This window comes from Rhinatrema bivittatum, chromosome 12 (assembly GCF_901001135.1).
Source record: "Rhinatrema bivittatum chromosome 12, aRhiBiv1.1, whole genome shotgun sequence".
Lineage (NCBI taxonomy): Eukaryota > Metazoa > Chordata > Amphibia > Gymnophiona > Rhinatrematidae > Rhinatrema > Rhinatrema bivittatum.
The window spans coordinates 62,213,808-62,238,057 of NC_042626.1; the positions used below are offsets into that span (position 1 = coordinate 62,213,808).

At 40.1% G+C, this 24,250-nt stretch overlaps 1 protein-coding gene across 5 annotated transcripts in view; it reads right to left on the minus strand.

The window, feature by feature from the left end:
* HEPACAM (hepatic and glial cell adhesion molecule) overlaps positions 1–24,250 on the minus strand; it is a 128,872-nt gene that overhangs the window by 2,223 nt on the left and 102,399 nt on the right. For all 5 annotated transcript variants that reach the window (XM_029574161.1, XM_029574159.1, XM_029574158.1 and 2 more), the window contains one exon: positions 20,211–20,281. In XM_029574161.1, coding sequence (XP_029430021.1) covers positions 20,211–20,281 — 71 coding nt within the window. The remainder of the gene's footprint in view (positions 1–20,210; positions 20,282–24,250) is intronic.

Sequence of the window (24,250 nt, forward strand, 5' to 3'; positions counted from 1 at the left end):
AAATGGTTGAAAGTATTCTAAAGAACAAAATTATTGAACATATAGATAGACTAGTTTAATGGGACAAAGTCAGTATGTAGCCAAGGGAAGTCTTACTTCACCAATCCGCTATATTTTTCGAAGGCATGAATAAACATGTGGATAAAGGTGAGCCCATTAATACAGTGTATCTGGATTTTCAGAAAGTGTTTGACAAAGTACCTCATGAGACACTCAAAGAATATTACAAAGTCATGGGATAGGAGGCAATGTTCTATTGTGGTTTGAGAATTGATTAAAAGATAGAAAACAGAGAGAAAAAGGTGAATAGTGGAGTGCCCTATGGATCTGTATTGGGATCGCTGCTTTTTAACATTTATAAATGACCTAGAGATGGGAATGATGCGTGAGGTGATCAAATTTGCTGAATCAAAATTATTCAAAATTGTTAAATCACAAGAGGATTGTGAAAAATTATAAAAGGACATTGCCAGACTGGGAATCCAAATGGCAGATGACATTTCATGTGGATCAGGGCAAAGTGAATTTAGGGAAGATCAACCTAAATTAAGCTACACAATGCAAGGTTCCACATTGGGAGTCACCGCCCAGGAAAAAGATCTAGGCATCTGTGAGACAGCATAAGCGGTCTGTAACTTCCCAGAGGACAGACACTCTCTGGACTCTAACTTTTCTTATATAAAACTTTATTTACAAGAGTGGCTTACCTTCAGCCACATTCACATCAGCATTTGTCTTCAGTGGGCCCAATATTCAAATCTACTCAGATATATAACTTAGCCAGATATAACTTATCCGGCTAAGTTACAAGAGATATTCAGCAGCATGGCTGTGCCACAGAATATCCACATATAAGCCGCTACACTTAGCCGGATAAGTTATATCTGGCTAAGTTAAACCTACTCTCTGGCAGGTCTAACTTCGCTGAATAAGTTATCTAGTTAAGGCTGAATATCACCATTTAGCTGGATAACTTATCCAGCTAAATAGCACCACCCCAATCTGTCCATTGCCCACCCACAAATTGACCAGCTAAGAGATAGCCGGATAAGAGACTTATCCGCTGGACTCTGACTTTTCTTATATATAAGAGAATTATCCAGCTATCTAGTGGTCGCTGAATATAACTGGATATTTAGTGGCCCTCTAGATAGCCGGATAAGTCCTCCTTATCCGGCTATCTAGCACTGAACGCACTTTGAATATCGTATTCCTGTTCTCAAGGGACCAGCCCACAGAACTCCTGTTTCTCTAGCTTTTAAGGTGGACCAGACTAGATGTTGGATGCCTGGCCCAACACTGGCTGTGAAGGTTTCAAGGGACACTCCATTACAGTGTCATCATGAAATATATGTTGAATCCTCTGCTAGAGATTAAAACAGAGAATAGCATAATGTCTCTGAATCATTCCATAGTGCAATTGCACCTGGAGTATTATGTGCAGTTCTGGTCACTGCATCTCAAAAAGACATAGCGGGATTAGAAAAGATACAGAGAAGGGTGACCAAAATGACAAAAGGGATGGAATGATTCCCCTATGAGGAAAAAATAAACGCGTTTGGGCTCTTCAGCTTGGAGAAGAGACGGCTGAGGTCTATAAAATAATGAGTGAAATAGAACAGTTGTTTATTCTTTCAAAAAATACATTCAATGAAGTTACTACTAGGTGATACATTTAAGATAAATAGAAGAAAATATTTTTTACTCAATGCATAGTTAAACTCTGGAACTCGTTAGCAGATGATGTGGTGAAAGCTGTTAGTGAGCTGGGTTTAAAAAAGTTTTGTACAAGTTCTTGTAAGAAAAATTCATAAACTATTATTAAAGTAGAATTGAGGAAATCTACTTTTTATCCCTGTGATAAGAAACATGGATTCTATTGACCTTTTGGGGTCCTGACAGGTACTTATGACCTGGACTGGAAACAGGATAATGGGCTTGATGGACATTTGGCCTGACCCAGTATGGCAAATCTTGTGTCTTTATGTTTTAAGGCGAGTTACAGTCTGTAGTCAATAGAAGACAAAATAGCAAGATCAAGTGAGATTAAGAATGAGGGAAGAGGAGGCAACACTGATTACAGACAGAGAATTATCAAACACAAATACAGCTTAAGAGAAGACAGTTCCAGTGGGGCTAAAACTTTACAGTAGGGTAGAATGGAAAGAGCCTGGCTCCGTATGTAAGCAGTTTAAATGGTTCTTCGGGGCTAAGATGGAGACAGGTTACAAACCATAAGCTGCTATAAATAACAGAGTTTTCAGTCATTTCCTAAACATGAGGAGGTCTGGGGCTAGCCTGATACCCAGTGGCACTAGTTCCAGAGGGTGGGGACGATGCCTGCAAAAGTTCTTTTCTTAGTGCTAGAGAGTATCATTTCCTTAGGGGCCGGCGTTACTAAGCGGGCTGGTCAAAGTGCATGCAAAGGCCATGTGGGAGTGTAAAGAGCAAGTCAGTTGTTCGGATACGGTGGTAAAGGCCAAAACTAAGGTTTTCAATATGGTCAAGCAATGTGTTGGGAGCCAATGTAGGGTTCTGAACAGTGGAGTGGTATGGTCAAATTTTCTGGCATTTTGTATGTTTCTTGCAGCTGCATTTTGTATGAACTGCAGGTGGCGGTCAATTTTTTTGGGCAGTCCGATGTATAGGGAGTTGTAGTAGTCCAAGCAGGAGATTTCATATGTCTGGATCACCATTGCAAAGGCTGGGCCATTAAAAAAAGGGGTGAAGGTAGCTTAGCTGATGCAATTGGAAGAAAAAGGACTTAGTCGCAGAAAGTATCTGGCCTTCAGTGGTGAGTGCAGAGTCCAGGTCAACACCCAGGCTCCGACCCTGATAGGAAAAAGGGAGGGCTATTCCTTCTAAGGTTACTCTTGAGTTGATGTGGCTATGAAGTTTTATTCCCTAATCCAAAGGAGCTATGTTTTTCGGGGGCAGTCACGTTGACAATTTATCCAGGCAGATGTCCAGGCTGAAGATTGCTTGGTCAGGGTCTATACCTAGGGGGCAAAATAGCTGGATGTCATCTGCATAGGTGTGGTAGAGATTTTGTAATGCTTGAGTTGTTTGTCTAGCAGGGCCATAGAGATGTTAAAGAGTGTCAGAGATAGGATGGAGCCCTTCTAGACTCCACACAGTAGGGGATGGGGATGAGAGGATGCCTGTTTAGAATCAAGTGCATGAAATATAAACTGGTCACAGAGACTGAAAGGTGAATTTTCAAAACGTTATGTGCATAAAATTTAGCATATACGGGCATAAGTAGTCTCTACTCATGTACTCCATATTTTATAAAAGTATAAAATATGCATATATTTTTACTTCCGTGTGCACATATATGCGTGTAAAAAAACAGCGGTCTAGAGGCCGTTTCAGGGCGGGGTCAACACTTACATGTATAAGTTGCTATTTAAAAGATATACACGCACATTTTCCAACTTACTTGCGTATTTTTAAATCTGTTAATAATCTGGTGTAAGTGATATTAAATGTGTTTATTGTGCAGTACTGACTGAGTGGGGGGGAGGGAGTCTGGGTGAAGTGGGGGGAGTGGGGGGAGTTCAGGCTGAAGAACCATGAAGTTCTCGATGATCTGGAGAAGGATTGGTTGAACTGGAGGACTAGATGGTAAAATTGGTAATTTCCTTGTTGCATGAATATTTTAAAATTGGCCAACTTATGTGTATAAATTGGGACTTACACAAGTCCTACATTACTTTCATGCATAAAATATAAAAAATAGGAAAAGTACATGTGTTCAGTGCATTGATATAAATGAACTGTATGTATTTGTGTGTAATCCTTCATACACATGTATGTTGCGGGGTAGATATGCATATTTTATAAACACACATATATGTGGGTTACAAAATATATAAAACCACATGCAGTCATATACGTACATATATGCTGCTGTGCGCAGTTTGAAAATTATCCTCATAGTATTTGAGATGTGAATTCATTTTAAACAAATTAGACAATGTCTAATTCGTTATGTTTCAGGAGCGCTCTGAAACAAACTAAATTTTTCTGAAATTTCAGAAAAATTCGTATTTCGTGTTAGTGCGAGATTTGGGAACTACGAAAAAAAAAAATCTGAATCGTGGAAAAACGAAATTACCTGCGAGGAACCCAAACCGAACCATGAAATGAAAAAAAAAAACAACTATACACATCTCTAGATTTATTCTCTGTTACTGTCTTCCTGTACCCTAATTATAAGAGAGAATTTCAAACCCAGATCACTTCTTTTGAATCCTTGTCCCATGATGTTCTAACTGAAACAATGTCACTTTTCTCATCGAGTATGTGTAAATTGATGGGAAAAAAATGTCACATTGTTTAATTTGAATATATTTATTTAAAAGTATTTATAGCCCGCCTCTCCATATTTCGGAGCAGGTTACAAAAACAAACAATTAAACAGCATTAATTACCTCATTAGAAATAAAACCAGCATACATTATACATTTTCCAGTAAAAGCACAAAATACATTGCAGAAAAAACAAGAAAAGCAAACTCTCTTCTGGGTAAGCTAATCACTAATTCTAGAGAGGACAAGTCCTCAAAAATTAAATCAATGTCATGTGACCATCAAATGCTAGTTTAGGGAGTCATTTATCAAAATGCGTTAGGGCATTATCACGGCGTGTAGGGCCCTAATGCCCGTGATAATGCTCTAACGCATGCAATAAATACTGCATTGCAAAATATGTATGCAAATTTCAAAATTTTATTCAAGTGGGAGGAGTTTGGGCAGAGTAAATGTAAATGAGGGCTGGATAACATTCACGGGATTTAATGCCAGAAATAACTACACCTTTTTCCTCAGCATTATGCCTGCGATAGCTGTGTGTTACAGCCGAAACAGGATTTATTGCATATCCCGTTTTGGGAGGGGAGAGGGAGCCTCTGTGGAGGCCCACTGATTTCTGAACTTTTTATACCACTGTAAGAGGGTGCACTAATAACTCAGGGTGTGGTTTGTGGTGGGTGGGTTCTGGGGGGCAATTTTACATTCACAGTCATACATACAAACAGCACAGTTACTTACCATCAGTGAAGATTTAATGTGATTTGGAGTGATGAGAAACTGCTAAGAAAAATGTATACTTTTGTAAACCATTGTGATGGCTCTACCGAATGACGGTATATAAAACTCAACAAATAAATAAATAAATAAATGAAAGGTGAAAGAAGAGTAGATTTGTACCATGTTCTCTCTACCTAGCTTGATTGCAGCTAGGTAGAGAGGTATTTTGACTGCAGCTAGGTAGATAGTGCATCAAGCTAGGTAGAGAGAACATGGTACAAATCTACTCTTCTTTCACCTTTCATCTTTCCAAATTCCATTAAATTGCCCCCCAGAACCCACCCCACCCCCACAAACCTCACCTCGAGTTACTAGTGGCCCCTCTTACAGTGGTATAAAATGTTAACTGTTTGGTAAGCCTTTACAGAGGCACTCTCTCTCTCATGCTCTCTCTCCAGCAGCCCAAAATGCAATAAAAGCTGGACTTCTCAGCTTACAAAGTGAAAATTCCATAGGTGCAATAAATGGTACCTGGAAAATTAGCCTTACCACACACCTTTTTTTTTTTTTTTAAATTACAGTGCTATTTTTGTCATATTTATCACAAAATGATGAATCTAGGCCTTGAAGGTGTATTTTTTAAGTTTTTCTTAAACATATAGGGGCCGATACAAAAAAAAAGTGGGCGCTGAAAAGTCAGCAGCGCTTCCTTAATGTGCGCATGACGCCCCCAAGGGGGGTGCCATGCTATATTGTAATATTGTAATTAGGGGCAGAATGCCGCGGTTACCGGCATTCTGCCGGTTATGAACACCAATGCCGATAAACTCGGCGTCGGTTTTCATAATGCAGCCAGCCAGTTATGAAAACCAACGCCGACCATATCTGCATCAGTCTTCAAAGCAGCCAGCTAGCTGGGGTTTTGTTTTTTTTTAACTTTTAAAAGTAGTACAGAAAAGCAGTTTTTTCTGCTTTTCTGTACTTTTTTTCAATGTGCTCAGCTATTAACGCCTGCTCCAGGCAGGCGTTAATAGCTGAGCGATAAATGTGCATCTGAGACTCACATTTATTTTTTTGCATTGGAGTGAATGTGTAATAGCCTCATTCACATGCATTTGCATGTGATGAGCACTATCCCATTCACTCCGCATTGGATGCGCATTAAATAGGCGCTAATCCCCCTATTGCATTAGGGGGTGGATTAGCGCCTATTTAACCCATGTCCAACTGCGGGTTATACAGTGGCTCAGCTGAGCGCACTGTAATGCATCGGCCAAATAGATATATATAAAGAAAAAGATACACACACCTACCTGTATGTATATATGAATATGAAGGTAAAGTTCAATACAAATGGAAATGGAATACCTACATGTAATCACTTTGAAGTGTCTGAAAGGCGGAATATAAATAAAGTAAATTAATATAGAAGGCTCATGTTATTTGGTCTTTATACATGAGAAATCAACTGGGGAAACTCTCATGCCATTCACAGAATGTGCACTGGGTGTCACTAGTGTACCATGATTTTTCTTCTCATTTTGCTGTTTGTGTACAGACTGCCACAAAAATTAAATCCCATGGTTAAAGCAAGGTGTAAAGTGGAGAATACTTTTTCTGATGAAAGCATTAAAGCACCCAAAATCTGGGTGATTTTTGTTAATTTAAGTTTATTTAGTGCTTTCAAATTTAGTGCATAGAAATTTAAAGGAGCCACATGACCCATCACCTCTCTCCGTGCCTCTTAGTAACTTACCCTCTGGGGGTGCTAGTACTCCCCCTCCGAACTGCAAGACTAACAAGTTAAAAAGCCTTGGGGTCTGCTGAGCACCACCTCTTAAGCTCTGCTCCTTTAGCCCCCCCTGAAAAGAGTAAGAGTCGTACCTGAGGCCCCCCACCCCTCTTTGCCCTGGCCTTCCCTGACTGATGCGATTCCCTTCTGCCTCTTACCTTTCAGGTCTCCGGTAACCTTTGCTCCTTAATTGCCAGTGCTGCTTAATATTAAGTTATCGTTTGACTGATTTTATTTTGTATGTGTTTTGTACTCTGCTAAGATTTGCAGATCAGTGGAATAGAAGTTTGTATAAATAAATTAAAAACTAATTTGCGAAAATTTCGAGCACTTTGAGGTGCCGAGTAAAATGTTTGCCGATGATGTCCTTCCACATCCAGGCATGACCTATTGCTATGTCACCGTTAGTAGCCAGATCCTGCTCCTCTTTATTGTACACCTCTCCCTTGGATTTTTGCAGCCTAAATGCAATACGCTGCATTTCTAAGCATTAAATCTTACCTGCCACACTCTAGACTGGCTGTCTATTCTGCTGCAGATTTTGGTATTAACCGCAAAAAGACAAACCTTTCCCAACAATCCTTCTGCTATGTTGCACATGAAAATGTTAAAAAGAACAGGTCCAAGTACCAATCCCTAAGGCACACCACTAGTAACATCTCCCTCCTCAGAGCAAGCTCCATTTACCGCTACCTTTTGTTGCCTCCCACTCAGTCCGTTTCTAACCAAGTCAGTCACTCTAGGGCCTATACCAAGGGTGCTTAATCTATTTACAAGTTGCCTATGCGGAACCGTGTCAAAGGCCTGACAAATCCAGGTACACTATATCTAGCACTCTCTCTTGATCTAAGCTCTCTGGTCACCCAATCAAATACATTGATCAGATTCATCTGACAAGATTTATCTCTAGTAAAACCATGCTGCCTCAGACCTTGCAATCCATTGGATTCCAGATCTGTTTTAGCAATGATTCCATTAATTTGCTCACCACAGAGTTCAGACTAACCAGTCTGTAATTTCCAGCTCCTGCTTATTTCTACTTTTATGAATAGGATATAAGAACATAAGAAAATGCCATACTGGGTCAGACCAAGGGTCCATCAAGCCCAGCATCCTGTTTCCAACAGTGGCCAATCCAATCCAGGCCATAAGAATCTGTCAAGTACCCAAAAACTAAGTCTATTCCATGTTACCATTGCTAGTAATAGCCATCTCCAGTCCTCCAAAACTACTCCTGACTCTAAAGCAGCATTGAAAAGGTCAGCCAGTAGAGCTGCCAAAACTTCGCTAAGTTCCTTTAATATACTCAAATGTATCCCATCCAGCCCCATCTACTTTTAAGTTTAGTTAGCCTCACGAACATACTTTTCAGAAAATTGATTGAGGTTTACTTCACTTCCACTCGTATTTGTGTTAATTTTATGTGTTCCTGGTCCTTCCACAGTGAACACTTAACAGAAATACGTTAAGCAATTCTTTGTTTTCTTCATCAGCCTCTACATCTTCCTCTCCTTCAACACTGAGTCTCTCAATGCCACTTTTGCACTTCCTTCTATCATTAATACATCAAAAGAAAGGAATTACCTTCTCCCCCGTTTTTATTTTCCATTTGAGTTTTTGCATTTATGACTACATTCCCAGTTTCTCTTAGCTTTTCCAGATATTGTCACCTGTCTTTCTCTTTCTGCAATCTCTTGTATTTTATGAATGCTAACCTTTTCTCCCTTACCTTTTCAGCTACTTCTTTAGAATATCATAGTATCTTTTTCCTATTTCCTTTATTTATTCTCCTAACGAAAAGGTCAATTGCCCTTATAATATCTTTTAGTTTTGCTCTTCTACTTCCCTAGATTTTCCCATCCAGCTAACAATTCTTTGAAGGACTCCCCCATTTTGAAAAGGTTTTCCTGATTTCTAGGATCTTTGCCTTTGAATGACTCTTCATCTCCTGTGCTGAAATACTAAACCACACCATCTGGTGATCACTGGATCCCAGGTGACGGTCTATTATAACATCAGAGATATTGTCCCTATTGGTAACCACCAGGTCCAGTATCACCCCTTCCCGTATGGGTTTTATCATCAGTTGACAGAATAGCTCTTCCTGCAAAGAATCTAGGATCTTCCTGCTTCTAGAAGACACCACAGCCAGGGTGCCCCAATCAAGACCCAGCAGATTGAAATCCTCTAGCAATAACTCCTCCCCTTTCATAGCAATTTTGTTAATATCCTTCATTAAATCTCTATCCATTTCTTCTGTCTGTGATGGAGGTCTTTATACATAGATGTTCCATTCCCTCTTTCCAGATTAACCCACAGTGTCACCTCCTTATCTCACAAACCCTGCAATTCTGTTGCTTTATTATTTTTTTTATGTATAGTGCCATGGCTCCTTCCTTATTTCCTACCTGGTCCTTCCTGAATAAATTGTAGCCTGGTATAACTATGTCCCAGTCATGATTTTCTATGTACCATTTCTCTGTGACAGCCACTTCATTCTAAATCAGTTTCTTCTATGACTGCCTCTGTAGGGATAATTCAGGCCAACATTTTCTGAATATATCTAAAAGAGCTTGTTCTCCCTAAACCAAAGAAAATGGAAGAAGAACAGCAAAGGTGTATGGCCATTCTCCTATGTGTGCTGGGACTGAAAAACACTAGGGATGTGAATCGGCCTTCGGACGATTGAAATTATCGTTGATATTTTCAAAATAGTCAGAAATCGGGGGCTCCCCCAAAACGATAGGAAAACCCCACGATATTGTTCATGGGGGTTCTCTTATCGTTTTGGGGGAGGGCAGGAAAAACAGCATACAAAAATAACCCCTAAACCCACACTGACCCTTTAAAACTAATCCCTTAGCTTCCCCCACCCTCCCGACCCCCCAAAAAACTTTTTACAGGTACCTGGTGGTCCAGTGGGGGTCCTGGGAGCGATCTCATGCTCCCGGGCCATCGGCTGCCACTAATTAAAATGGTGCCGATGGCCCTTTGCCCTTACCATGTGACAGGGTATCCGTGCCATTGGCCTGCCCCTGTCACATGGTAGGAGCACTGGATGGCCCGCGCTATTTTTAAAGATGGTGCCGGCCATCCAGTGCTCCCTCCATGTGACAGGGGCCGGCCAATGGCACAGATACCCTGTCACATGGTAAGGGCAAAGGGCATCGGCGCCATTTTTATTAGTGGCAGCCGACGGCCCAAGAGCGGGAGATCACTCCCGGTACCCCCACTGGACCACCAGGTACCTGTAAAATGTTTTGGGGAGGTCAGGAGGGCGGGGGATGCTAAGGGATTAGTTTTAAAGGGTCGGGGTGGGTTTTTTGTTTATCGGCTCGGGTGCAGCCGATAAACAAAACCGTGATCGGGCCGGACGAAAAAAAAAAAGACAGGATGTGAATTGGAACCGGAATCCGAACAGATTCCGGTTCCAATTCACATCTCTAAAAAACACAGGCCAGTAGGAAAGAATGTCTAGGTGTAACAGAAATCCTTAGCATTGCTGCCATTTTGTCTACCTTAGCTCTGCTTGAAACAAAGAGCTTTGATAGTGATTAGAGGGCTCTTATTCCTATTGTCAGTTTGAGACAATGCAGTTCTCTATGCTAAGATGAACACTTTTATAAAAATAAGCGTAAAACTCCCAATTAGACTGCTGTGCTTGGCCCTCATCCATATGCATTGACTGTGCATGCATTATGCAAATTCACTTCTTATAAAAGTAAGTGAAATAAAGGACCTGTGATTCTCATCAAAGTTCCAGTCATCAAGAAGCTCACGAATGAGCCTACCATCATATAACTCCCTCTGAATACCAATGAACTAATGCCTTGGGAGCAGAAGTCTACCAGCCTGCCTGCATCATAAAAACATAAGAACATGCCATGTTGGGTCAGACCAAGGGTCCATCAAGCCCAGCATCCTGTTTCTAACAGTGGCCAATCCAGGCCATAAGAACCTGGCCAGTACCCAAAAACTAAGTTTATTCCATGCTACCATTGCTAGTAATAGCAGTGGCTATTTTCTAAGCCAACTTAATTAATAGCAGGTAATGGACTTCTGCTCCAAAAACTCATCCAATCCTTTTTTAAACACAGCTATACTAACTGCACTAACCACATCCTCTGGCAACAAATTCCAGAGTTTAATTGTGCGTTGAGTAAAAAAGAACTTTCTCCGATTAGTTTTAAATGTGTCACATGCTAACTTCATGGAGTGCCCCCTAGTCTTTCTATTATCTGAAAGAGTAAATAACCGATTCACATCTACCCGTTCTAGACCTCTCATGATTTTAAACATCTCTATCATATCTCCCCTCAGCCGTCTCTTCTCCAAGCTGAAAAGTCCTAACCTCTTTAGTCTTTCCTCATGGGGAGCTGTTCCATTCCCCTTATTATTTTGGTAGCCCTTCTCTGTACCTTCTCCATCGCAATAATATCTTTTTTGAGATGCAGCGACCAGAATTGTACACAGTATTCAAGGTGCGGTCTCACCATGGAGCGATATAGAGGCATTATGACAATTTCCGTTTTATTCACCATTCCCTTTCTAATAATTCCCAATATTGTTTGCTTTTTTGACCGCCGCAGCACACTGAACCAATGATTTCAATGTGTTAGCCACTATGATGCCTAGATCTCTTTCTTGGGTTGTAGCACCTAATATGGAACCTAACATTGTGTAACTATAGCATGGGTTCTTTTTTCCTATATGCATCACCTTGCACTTATCCACATTAAATTTCATCTGCCATTTCGATGCCCAATTTTCCAGTCTTACAAGGTCTTCCTGCAATTTATCACAATCTGCTTGCGATTTAACTACTCTGAACAATTTGGATCATCTGCAAAATTGTCCATTTAATCCTACTCCCTGTTTCCTGTCTTTTAGCCAGTTTGCAATCCACGAAAGGACATCACCACCTATCCCATGACTTTTTACTTTTCCAAGAAGCCTCATGAGGAACTTTGTCAAATGCCTTCTGAAAATCCAAGTATACTACATCTACCAGTTCACCTTTATCCACATGTTTATTAACTCCTTCCAAAAAGTGAAGCAGATTTGTGAGGCAAGACTTGCCTTGGGTAAAGCCATGCTGACTTTGTTCCATTAAACCATGTCTTTCTATATGTTCTGTGATTTTGATGTTTAGAACACTTTCCACTATTTTTCCTGGCACTGACGTCAGGTTAACAGGTCTGTAGTTTCCCGGATTGCCCCTGGAGCCCTTTTTAAATATTGGGGTTACATTAGCTATCCTCCAGTCTTCAGGTACAATGGATGAATTTAATGATAGGTTACAAATTTTTACTAATAGGTCTGAAATTTAATTTTTTAGTTCTTTCAGAACTCTGGGGTGTATACCATCAGGTCCAGGTGATTTACTACTCTTCAGTTTGTCAATCAGGTCTACCACATCTTCTAAGAACATAAGAACATAAGAAATTGCCATGCTGGGTCAGACCAAGGGTCCATCAAGCCCAGCAACCTGTTTCCAACAGAGGCCAAACCAGGCCACAAGAACCTGGCAATTATCCAAACACTAAGAAGATCCCATGCTACTGATGCAATTAATAGCAGTGGCTATTTCCTAAGTAAACTTGATTAATAGCCATTAATGGACTTCTGCTTCAAGAACTTATCCAAACCTTTTTTGAACCCAGCTACACTAACTGCACTAACCACATCCTCTGGCAACAAATTCCAGAACTTTATTGTGCGTTGAGTGAAAAAAGAATTTTCTCCGATTAGTCTTAAATGTGCTACTTGCTAACTTCATGGAATGGCCCCTAGTCCTTCTATTATTCGAAAGTGTAAATAACTGAGTCACAGCTACTCGTTCAAGACCTCTCATGATCTTAAAGACCTCAATCATATCCCCCTTCAGCCCTCTCTTCTCCAAGCTGAACAGCCCTAACCTCTTCAGCCTTTCCTCATAGGGGAGCTGTTCCATCCCCCTTATCATTTTGGTTGCCCTTCTCTGTACCTTCTCCATCTCAACTATATCTTTTTTGAGATGCGGCGACCAGAATTGTACACAGTATTCAAGGTGTGGTCTTACCATGGAGCGATATAGAGGCATTATGACATTTTCCGTTTTATTAACCATACCCTTCCTAATAATTCCTAACATTCTGTTTGCTTTTTTGACTGCTGCAGCACACTGAGCCGACGATTTTAAAGTATTATCGACTATGATGCCTAGATCTTTTTCCTGGGTGGTAGCTCCTAACATGGAACCTAACATCGTGTAACTACAGCAAGGGTTATTTTTCCCTATATGCAACACCTTGCACTTGTCCACATTAAATTTCATCTGTCATTTGGATGCCCAATCTTCTAGGTTCACCATGATTTGATTCAGTCCATCTGAATCATTACCATTACCCAGTTTCACACCTTACAACAATAATCCTTAGGTAACAAGTTTCCAAATTATTTTGATATCAACTTAAAAAAGAAAAGCTCGCTAGTCAAACCCCACTCAAATCTTCTAACCTCACTTTCAACCTACTCCTTCAAAGAATCAACCGACTTAACCTAACATTACCAACACTTATTAGCTCAGTCTTAAGACTCCTCGTGCACCCACTGACAAAAATTACACAATCACTACTACCTTCCCAAGTATCACACACTTCACTATTAGACAAACCCCAAATCTCCTGAGGTTTTTAAGCTCAAAACTTAAACCATCATGGATCACCCCAACTGCTATAAAAAACCAAGAAAAAACCACCTAATAAATATCCCTCTCCTCAACAAGCCAAAAACCTTCTATACCTCACATTCTTCTTGATAAATGCTCAATCACTAACAAAGAAACTAATGATCATATCAGACTTGATAAACACAAAGAACCCTGACTTCTTTGCGATTACTGAATCATGGCTCAAAGAAACTGACACTGTTCTCACAAATCAACTATCTAATAATGATTAAAACGTATTCTCCATCCCACGAAAATCCCGCAGAGGCGGTGGACTTCTACTCCTTATAAAAAAAAAGTTTAATATGAAACTGATCCCTCAAAATCTCCCTTCAAAATTTGAAATTGCGTTACTTGAATCTGACTTCCTCCAAATATGCTTGATATACTGCCCTCCTAAACTACTTAACAACGAGATTTCCACCCTGATCGAATTTCTAATAACCAACATCAATGTTAAAAAACCTTCCATAATATTTGGAGACTTCAACCTCCATACCAGTACTTCACCTAGATCCCAAATTTATCAAACACTTCTTGATATTCTTTCCAGCATCAACATGAACCAAATTATAAACAACCCCACTCACAAAGCTGGTAACACTCTAGATCTAATTTTCACAAACCAATACTTCTATAATCCCTTAACATCTATTAAACCTGTTCCTTGGTCTGATCACTTTCTGATTAAATGCAATGCCCAAGTAAACGCACACTATATGTCTGATTATAACACGCCATTATCTTTCAACTATAGACCTCCATTCCAACTCAACTCTCTCAAGCAAGAATTAGGAAAACAACTCACAAATCTAGATTTATCCAACATACATAATGCTACCAAATCCTGGTTTCATATTACAAAACAAACTGCAAATAACATAAATCCAGAGAAGAAAAAACTTATAAAACATAAGAGAGCAAAAATCAATCCCTGGTTCAACTCTGAACTTTCTAATTTGAAATCTAATCTTAGAAAACTGGAAAAAGAATGGCGCAAATCCAAATGCCTAGTAACCCTTCAACAATATCGCTCGAAACTCGCAGAATACAAGAAAAAAAATCCAAAACACCAAGCGTGAATACTATAGTCTAAAGATCAAAAACGCCACAAATAAATCAAATTCCCTCTTCAACATTGTAAAAAAACCTAATAGAAAGCAACAAAATTTGCAAACCAACCACCGATTCTAATAATCTAAGTCAAGACCTTGCAAAATTCTTTAAAAATAAAATCGACAAAATCACAGTATCTTTTAAAAACACTCCTTTGTTTAACGCACCCCTCAATACATCAATAACCACCTGGTCAAATTTCGAACCAATTTCCAACATTGAGTTAGAAACGTTGCTTCTAAAAATTAACCCAGCTAGACATGAGCTTGATTCTATTCCTACCCGAATTCTAAAGGAAATATCTCACATCATCTCTCCTATGCTAGCTGCAATTGTAAACAAGTCACTCGAAGAGGGCTGTCTCCCAGAAAATTTGAAAACTGCAATCATTACTCCTATCCCTAAGAAAAAAAATCTAGACCCCAAAGATCTGAATAATTATCGTCCAATCTCAAACCTCCCTTTACTCGCCAAACTGACAGAGAAAGCTATGCTGCTTCAACTAAATGAACACCTGGAAAACATCAACATACTCCACCCCGCACAACATGGCTTCAGGAAGAACCGCAGCACTGAAACACTTCTAATAAACTTAACTAACAAATTAACAAGAAGCTTTGACAACAAACTGAATCACCTTTTAATTATGCTTGACCTATCTGCTGCTTTTGATACAGTAGATCACAGTATACTAATATCAAACCTTGCCAACATAGGCCTAGCTGGAAATACCCTTGATTGGTTCTCTTCATTTCTAAATGACAGGTTTTTCAAAGTCACCTTTAATAACTCTTCATCAGATCCCTACCCCCTTGAAACAGGAGTTCCGCAAGGATCCACACTATCTGCTACCCTCTTCAATATTTATCTTCTACCACTATGTCACTTCATTTCTAATCTTGGAATCACCTTCTTTCTCTATGCCGACGATATCCAATTACTAATCCCTATAACAGCTACTATTGAAGAAGCCATATGCCTCACAGTAAACTACCTCAAATCAATCAAAAGTTTTCTGAACAAACTAAAACTTTGCCTAAATATGAACAAAACCGAATGGATACTTATAAAAAGAACCATATCAGCTCAATCCTCTCAATTACCCAACATTCAAATTGACAACTCCATCATTCAAATGAAGAATCCAATAAAGGACCTTGGTATCTGGCTAGATAACGATCTAAGCTTTAAAAACTGTATAGCCATAAAAACGAAAGAAGGCTTTCACAAACTACAGATTCTCAAATACCTCAAACCCCTACTGTACCCAAACGACTTTAGAACGATTCTACAAACCCTCATTTTCTCAAGCCTAGATTATTGCAACGCAATTTTCCTAGGGCTTCTGCAATCTACTCTAAAACCGCTACAATTACTGCAGAACGCAGCAGCACGAATGCTCTCTGGCAAAAGGAAGTTTGATCACATCACTCCAACATTAAAAAAAACCTTCACTGGCTACCAATCTCACAAAGAATTAAATACAAGACTTTAACCATTCTACATAATGAAATTTACAAAGACAAGAATTCCTCTCTAGATAACATGATCGCAATTCACAAATCACCCCGTTCTTCAAGGTCTACTGAAAAATTACAACTAATAATTCCCCCCCTGTCATCTGCGAAATTAGCCGCTACTAGAAATAGAGCCTTCTCGATAGCAGGACCCATAGAATAGAACTCTATTCCAAACTACCTAAATTCCATCAGAGATTCTAAAACCTTCAAAAAAGAATTAAAAACACGGTTGTTTAGACAATCATTCACAGACTGATTCGAATAACCTCATTACTCATCTTGAATGCTAATACTTCTGTAATAAATAAATATCTCCTAAATTAAGAAGTAAACTGTAATATAAGATGTAAATTGTATACTGCTAACATGTTACACTCTGCCTCTGCTGAGTTATATTCATATTTTTATGTACCTATGTTACAAGTTAAACATCGTTACTTGTATGAATTTGTTACAATATAAACCGGAGTGAAGGCTTTCAGCTATACTTCAGTATACAAAAGAATTTAAATAAATAAATAAATAAATAAATAAATAAATGAAAACCTTCTCCAGTACGGGTACCTCCCCAACATACTCTTCAGTAAACACCGAAGCAAAGAAATCATTTAATCTTTCCGCGATGGCCTTATCTTCTCGTGCCCCTTTAACCCCTCGATCATCTAACGGTCCAACTGACTCCCTCACAGGCTTTCTGCTTCGGATATATTTAAAAATGTTTTTACTGTGAGTTTTTGCCTCTACGGCCCACTTCTTTTCAAATTCTCTCTTAGCCTGTCTTATCAATGTCTTACATTTAACTTGCCAATGTTTATGTATTATCCTATTTTCTTCTTTTGGATCCTTCTTCCAATTTTTGAATGAAGATCTTTTGGCTAAAATAACTTTTCACCTCCCCTTTTAACCATGCCGGTAATCGTTTTGCCTTCTTTCCACCTTTCTTAATGTGTGGAATACATCTGGACTGTGCTTCTAGAATGGTATTTTTTTTTTTAACAATGACCACGCCTCTTGCACATTTTTTACTTTTGTAGCTGCTCCTTTCAGTTTTTTTCTAACAATTTTTCTCAATTTATCAAAGTTTCCCTTTTGTATGTTTAGCACGAGAGCCGTGGATTTGTATACTGTTCCTCTTCCAGTCATTAATTCAAATTTGACCATATTATGATCACTATTGCGAAGCGGCCCCACCACCGTTACCTCTCTCACCAAGTTCTGTGCTCCACTGAGAATTAGATCTAAAATTGTTCCCTCTCTCGTCGGTTCCTGAACCAATTGCTCCATAAAGCTATCATTTATTCCATCCAGGAATGTTATCTCTCTAGTGTGTCCCAATGATACATTTACCCAGTCAATATTGGGGTAATTGAAGTCTCCCAATATTACCGCACTACTAATTTGGTTAGCTTCCCTAATTTCTCTTAGGATTTCACTGTCCGTCTCACCATCTTGACCAGGTGGATGGTAGTATACTCCTATCACTATAGTCTTCCCTGACACACAAGGGATTTCTACCCATAAAGATTCAATTTTGCATTTTGTCTCATGCAGGATGTTTATCCTGTTGGACTCTATGCCATGCCGGACATAAAGCACCACACCGCCTCCCGGGTGCTCCTCTCTGTCATTGCAATATAATTTGTACCCTGGTATAGCACTGTCCCATTGGTTATCCTCCTTCCACCATGTCTCTGAGATGCCAATTAAGTCTATGTCATCATTCACTGCTAGATACCAAATCTTTCAATGGCAGCAAATAATTTATGAGGGATTCCTACCAGACTTAAATTGAACCACAATTGAAACCCTCTAAACAAAATTTTTTTGCCACAGTTTATATAATATTAATAACCCCAATACAGGGTGAAGCATTTAAACTGACATTCAAGAAAAAGATTTTTTTATCACAAAATATTTTTAGGAGAAGAGAGGAACGTTTCATATATTAATATGAATCCCCAAAGGGTGATACAATTGTGTTATAATCATAAACAGACCTCCTCCATCCAGGTTTTTTTTGAAAAGATTGTAATGTGAAAACACCAAGTGAAAACCTCTTTCATTTTTTCTTTTTTTTAAATTATTCATTGCTGAAAACTGAGAATTTCACTTCATGAATAACTGAGACCATGAGTGTAACTGTACCGGTAAACTGTGAAATACCCAATTGTATTTATAATGCTTAAACAAGCTATATGGACCTCTCAGGGTCATTGATTCACAACATCAGATAAGTCGGGATGTTGATTGAGCTTGTGTTCAAGCCTTTTTCATATCTATTAATGCCTGAGAGGTCCATATAGCTTGTTTAAGCATTCACCCACGGCATAGTCTTAAAGCAGCACTTGGCCCCATGGATGCCCCACCTAAGTTTAATAAAACCCCTGGGGGTCTGCTTAGATCATCTTATTCCCCCCCCCCCCCCCAGGATGTTATAATGATATTACAAGATAACTTCTACCTAGCCACTGGCACTCACCCTAGTGAATCGCTTTCCAGGAGCCCACTAAGGAGCAATCCTCATTTGGCTCACTTCCTTCAGCAAGCCACCTATTAGCAGCAACAGCCACTGTTAAAGATGCCACTTCAGGATGAGACTAGGGGGCAGTCCTCAGGTACCCCAGAGCAGGAATACTGGAACACAAGCAAGGCATATAAAGTGCAATAGTAGTGAGTGGTCTTCCTTCTGTCGGTGGCCACAGCTATGGTTTAAAGGTGCTGCCTCAGGATGACGTCAGGGGGCAGTCCTCAGGTATCCCGGAGCAGTGAGCCAGGGTTTAAAGTGCAAGAGTACTGACCAGTCTTCCTTCTGTCAGCAGCCAAGGCGCGGTTTAAAGATGCAACCTCAAGTTGACATCAGATGGCAGTCTTCAGTCCCCCCGAGCAGAAACAATGGGACAGCAAGTTGAGCTTTAAAATGCAATAGTCCTCAGTGGGTAAATCCTCTCTGTATCCCAACTCTGCCTCCAAAATTCCTACTTATTATGCATATGGAAGTGCGCACAAAATCATGTCTCGTGTACTGTTACATGCATAAATCCAGAATAGATGTTCAAAAGTGGATTTGTACGCAGCAAGGCAAAATATCAAATGTTCATAAATAAATAATCCTTTTGAAAATTACCCTTAAGACCAGCAGGAACTCAGTTACACTCTGTTACACTCTGTTTTCCCCGCCCCACTCTGTCGTTCCCCGCCCCCTCTGTTCGAGGGGGCGGGGAAAGAGATGCTTATATTTGAGACTAAATGATCAAAATCTCAGGGCAGAGCCCCTCTGAGCCCTGAGTCTTTTAAGCACCAGGCAATGCCTCTACAGAAAGAGAAAAGCTATGTTAAATTGAAGTTAGAATGTTAAATGTAACAGCAGACCTGCCCTTTACCCTCCCACCAGTCCTCAGGGCCAGAAGGAGATTCCCTCCCCACCATCCAGTCTTCACGTTTGGTGAGATGTCCAGTTACAATCCATGGAAATGTTGGCCATCCTATATGAAATATTTATCATGGATGCTAAAGGATCCCCCATTAATTCTATATTTGGGTGCTATAGACACCTCAGGGATTCTATATCTGTATAATGTAGGAGCCTCAGAAATTCTACATATAGGTGCTATAGGGAATTCATTGATTATGTAGCTGGATACTATAGGATACTGATTATATGGATGGGTACCATAGAAACCCCATTTATTTTATTCATTTAAAATATTTATAGTCTGTCTATAGTGACGAAGTCATGCTAAGCGGATCCTCATGGATTCTATATCGGGGTTCTATGGGAGCCTCACCGATTCTATGCCTGGGTACTTCAGGAGCCTCAATGATTATAACTGAGTACTATAGGATGCTCATTGATTCTATATTTGGGTGCTTAAGGGGCTTATTGGTTCTCTATCCAGGTACTATAGGAACTTCAGGGATTATATTTAAGAAGACTATTTAATAGGATCTTTTCTGACATTCCACACCGATCAAGTAGATCCTTAGCAACCATGCCCTTGCCCTGTCATCCCTAAATATACTGCAACAGACTTAAAGCATACCTTATCTTTTAAGATGTACAAAGCAACAGGACTCTTGTGATCTTGTTCTCCAGTGCGAGAAATAATTTCAACTGCACAGAAAAAAAAAACAAATTAATAAGAGAAAAAAATGATCTAATATTAGAATCTGGCATCTGAATTCCTGCAATACATTCTGGGATTTGCTCTCTCTCCAGTCCACAGATAACAGTTTATGCAGAGGATGAAAAAAAAGAAATCTGACAGAACAGAGGCCGGGAGTCATTTCATCTATTAACACTGGAATGTGTCATAACATATGTAAGGCTGAAAACATAAAGCCTTTTGAGCAATCAAGTATATGAAGCACGATCTATTCTCAATTGTAGTTCTTAACTCTCAGCACCAATGTCGGCTCATTACAAGACCCTTGAATATAGAATGGTTGTGGCCTCTGTAAAGTAAGATGGATTTCTCAAAAGCCCTCCCGCTCTACGAGATCTGCCACGATGTCATGGCAAATATCAGACAATGCGCCTTTGGCTGCCTGTTTAGTCTGCACCTCCACATAGGGGCTAATTTTAAAGGAGTATGCGCGCGCACACATGGATGTACCTATTTTATAACGTGCATGCGCTGGTACGTGCACGTTGTAAAATCTCATGCTGTGCACACATGTGAGCTGGATTTTAAAATCGGTGCACATGTGCGGGCGGCACACGCAGGGGGGGAGGGGGGCAAATTTTCTAATATTATGCATGGCCATGCAATCAGGCCTCCCACAGTTCCCTCCCAGTCTGCACCAATTAAGGAGCATACTGGGAGGGGGGGGGGGGGGGACTTCCCTACCTCCCTGCCTAACCTTCTTTCCCTTTCCTCTCTCCACCCTGACCCCTAACCCCTAACCAAAAATGTTTTATTTTTCCACTTGTTTCCATGCGCCGGCCAGCTGCCAACACATGCTTCTCTGGGACAGCGGCTAATGGCCGCTGTCCCGGCCGGCCTTCATCCCGCCCAGAGCCCACCCCACCCTATTTTTAATGCCTGGCATCTCTGCGCGTAAACCCCACTTTTTACACGCGTAGGCCTTTGAAAATCCACCCAATATTTAACAAGTATACCCAGAGACTTAGAGAAGTTATATTAATTGCCAGATCTCTGGAGAAAACACTAAAGAGCTCTGGGACTATCTGTTTACAGCTCCAGCTGCTTTCTCTTCAGTAAGCCTGCAGGGAATAGGAGAGCAAAGCCTGGAGCACACACATACTGCAGGCAGCATGTGGAGACAGTCTAGATAGGAACTGCAACAGAAATAACTCAGTTTGCAGTTTGATTTGAAGACTTGGGACTCAACTGAGGGTAGGATAAGGGTGTACATGTTAGGGAGATATGGCTTATAGGGGGTGGGAGCACAGATAGTGCTGGGGTTTTCTCTGCGAGGAAAGGGAATGGTGGTGGTGACTGAATTAATGTGGATTAGAAGAGAAAGTTGATATGCATTATTCCCCCCACCCCACCCCACCCGCTAATCAATAGCAAGATCAGTTTTAGGGTGACTGTAAGGGTGCTTTGAAAAGGTAAGAAGCCAGACTAGTTTGGTGGCAGTGAAGAAATAAAAAAGAACTACCACAATGAGACTGCACTAATCAGACTTGTAAAACCATCCAAAGCTACTGAAATGCTAGAATATATGCTAAAGGTCAAAAAGTATGTTAAGAGTCAGTACTGAGTTTTGTTTTTGCCTTCTGGGCTCAAATTACAAAAAAATCACATGACATACAAGTATCCAGTCTTAACATATATGAGATAAAATTATAATGCCAACCAATTAGCAAAATGTTAGGCTAAGTAGCTAAATCACTAGTGTGCAAATTAAAGGGGGGGGGGGGGTGACCAATTTAACCTGTTGAATCACTAATGTTCTCTCAAACTTGCTCCTGTTTCATATTGCATGGTAAAATGTAGTAGATATCCATGAGATATCTTATTTGCTTTCTGAATAAAAAGATGTTTCTCTTTAAGAAGTTGGTGTTAAGCATTTATTTACAGCCCACAACATAACCATAACTCTAATTTTTCAGGTATGGTCATACCCACAAATGTTTACCCACATATTATAAAAGACTCAAAACCTGGCTGTTCTGTCAAGCTTTTCCTTAATTCAGATGATCCATCCATCTCCCCCTCTAATAACTGGACTATTTTTTTAGTTAGCTTTTCTTTCTCTGAACAAGGCATAACTTCGCAGGCAGGTTATGCATCTTTCTACCTCCCATGTTAGTAAATTTGTCTTCATCCTTTGGCTTATTGTCTCCACCTTTATCCCATCCCCTGGGTAATTTACCCATTGGTCCATTCTCACCCAGTTTCTTATGTTTTGTATCCTGGATATTCTCACCCAGTTCATATGTTTTGTATGTTCCATTCTCACCCAGTTTCATATGTTTTGTATGTTATGTATCCTGGATGTGTGATACTGTGCATTTTTAGTTTCTTGCTTTCATGAAGAGCTTAGTATTTATTTATAACCTTGATCCCAGTTACCGTATCCCTTGTTTGATGTAATGCATTCGTTTGCTTTTATTGTTTCACTGTAAACCGATGTGATATGTAATTTTGCACATGAATGTCGGTATATAAAAGTTCCAAATAAAATAAAAATAATATTAGGCAGGCAATTTTGTAACAAACATTTTCTGCAGGTAAAGCACCATTTTATCTATGGAAATGTCTTTCACAATTACTTTCTCAATATTCAGACATATTTGCATAAAGGAGTTCCTGTCCAGGGAAGAAGGCTGGGGCCTAAGGTAAGGGTGCCTTGTACTTCCAAGATGAATAAGTTCTTGGAGTTCATTTGAGAGAACGCTGAGAAGTCTGAAGAGAAGAAGTAGGTGTCTGAAATTCCTCATCTGATGTAAGAGAAGATTTGAAGTGTTACATGAGAATGGATTTTGTTTTTGGAGGGAGTTTTGAAAAAGGAAAACTGCCAAGCTAAAGGAGGAGTCTTAAGGAGTTCTTGGTATCTGCCAGAAGCTCATCAGAGTTGGAGAAGCTGCTAAGAGAAAAAAGGAGAGCTGTGCGTCCAGCTGTAACTGCGCTGCAAAAAAATAGGCATCCAAAATTTAGGCACTCAACACTGTACCTTGATGGGTGCCCAAAAACTGGCTTTCCACGAGGCTGCACTGCTTGCATGCACAAATAAGCATGTGTGAATGGGTGCATAGATGGATGCCCCTAATCAACTGGACGTTCAACCAAGCGCCCAGTCAAGTGTTGAACTAGGTGCCCACCTGGACACATAGCTGGACGCACTTGCACAATCTGATGGAACTGAAGAGGTTAGCCTAATGCCTTCTCAGGTTCACTAACGACCTGAGAAGGCTTAAACAAAGTTTAAGACAGAAAGAAGCCAAGTGGCGTAAAACACCATGCGCTAGCACGCTCTCTGCCTACAAATTTATGCTTCACCTGTACAAGACCTCCACTTCCAAATCAATAAGGGATTTTTATGCATCTAAAATTCATAACCTGGTCTTTGACGCTAAAGCCCTATTTGCCTATGTATCTAGCCTCACTCAGGTCACCCCCCCAGAATTTCCCAGCAACCAAGCACAATCCAAAGCTGAAGAACTCGCATCATTTTTCCAAAACAAAATCATCAGTCTTCTTACCCAACTACCCTCCAAGATCGCCCCCCTACCATCGGCTCTGCAGCCTCCCATCAAAAATATTCACCTCGAAGCTTTCAAACCCATTTCCTCCTCTGAGATTCAAGTTGTTCTAAGAAGAATGAAACCCTCCTCTCACCCGGCGGACCATATCCCCACCAAACTTCTTCTCACAATCCCAGACTCTATCTTCAAAACACTGGCGGACATTATTAACTGTTCTCTCTCCCACGGTTCCTTCCCAGACGACCTCAAACTGGCGTCTCTCAAACCACTCCTAAAAAAACCAAATTTGGACCCAAAAGATCCTAACAACTTCCACCCAATGGCCAATCTCCCCTTCATTGCTAAGATTATGGAAAGGCTTGTGAACTCCCAACTATCGGACTACATTGAAGATAATAAACTTCT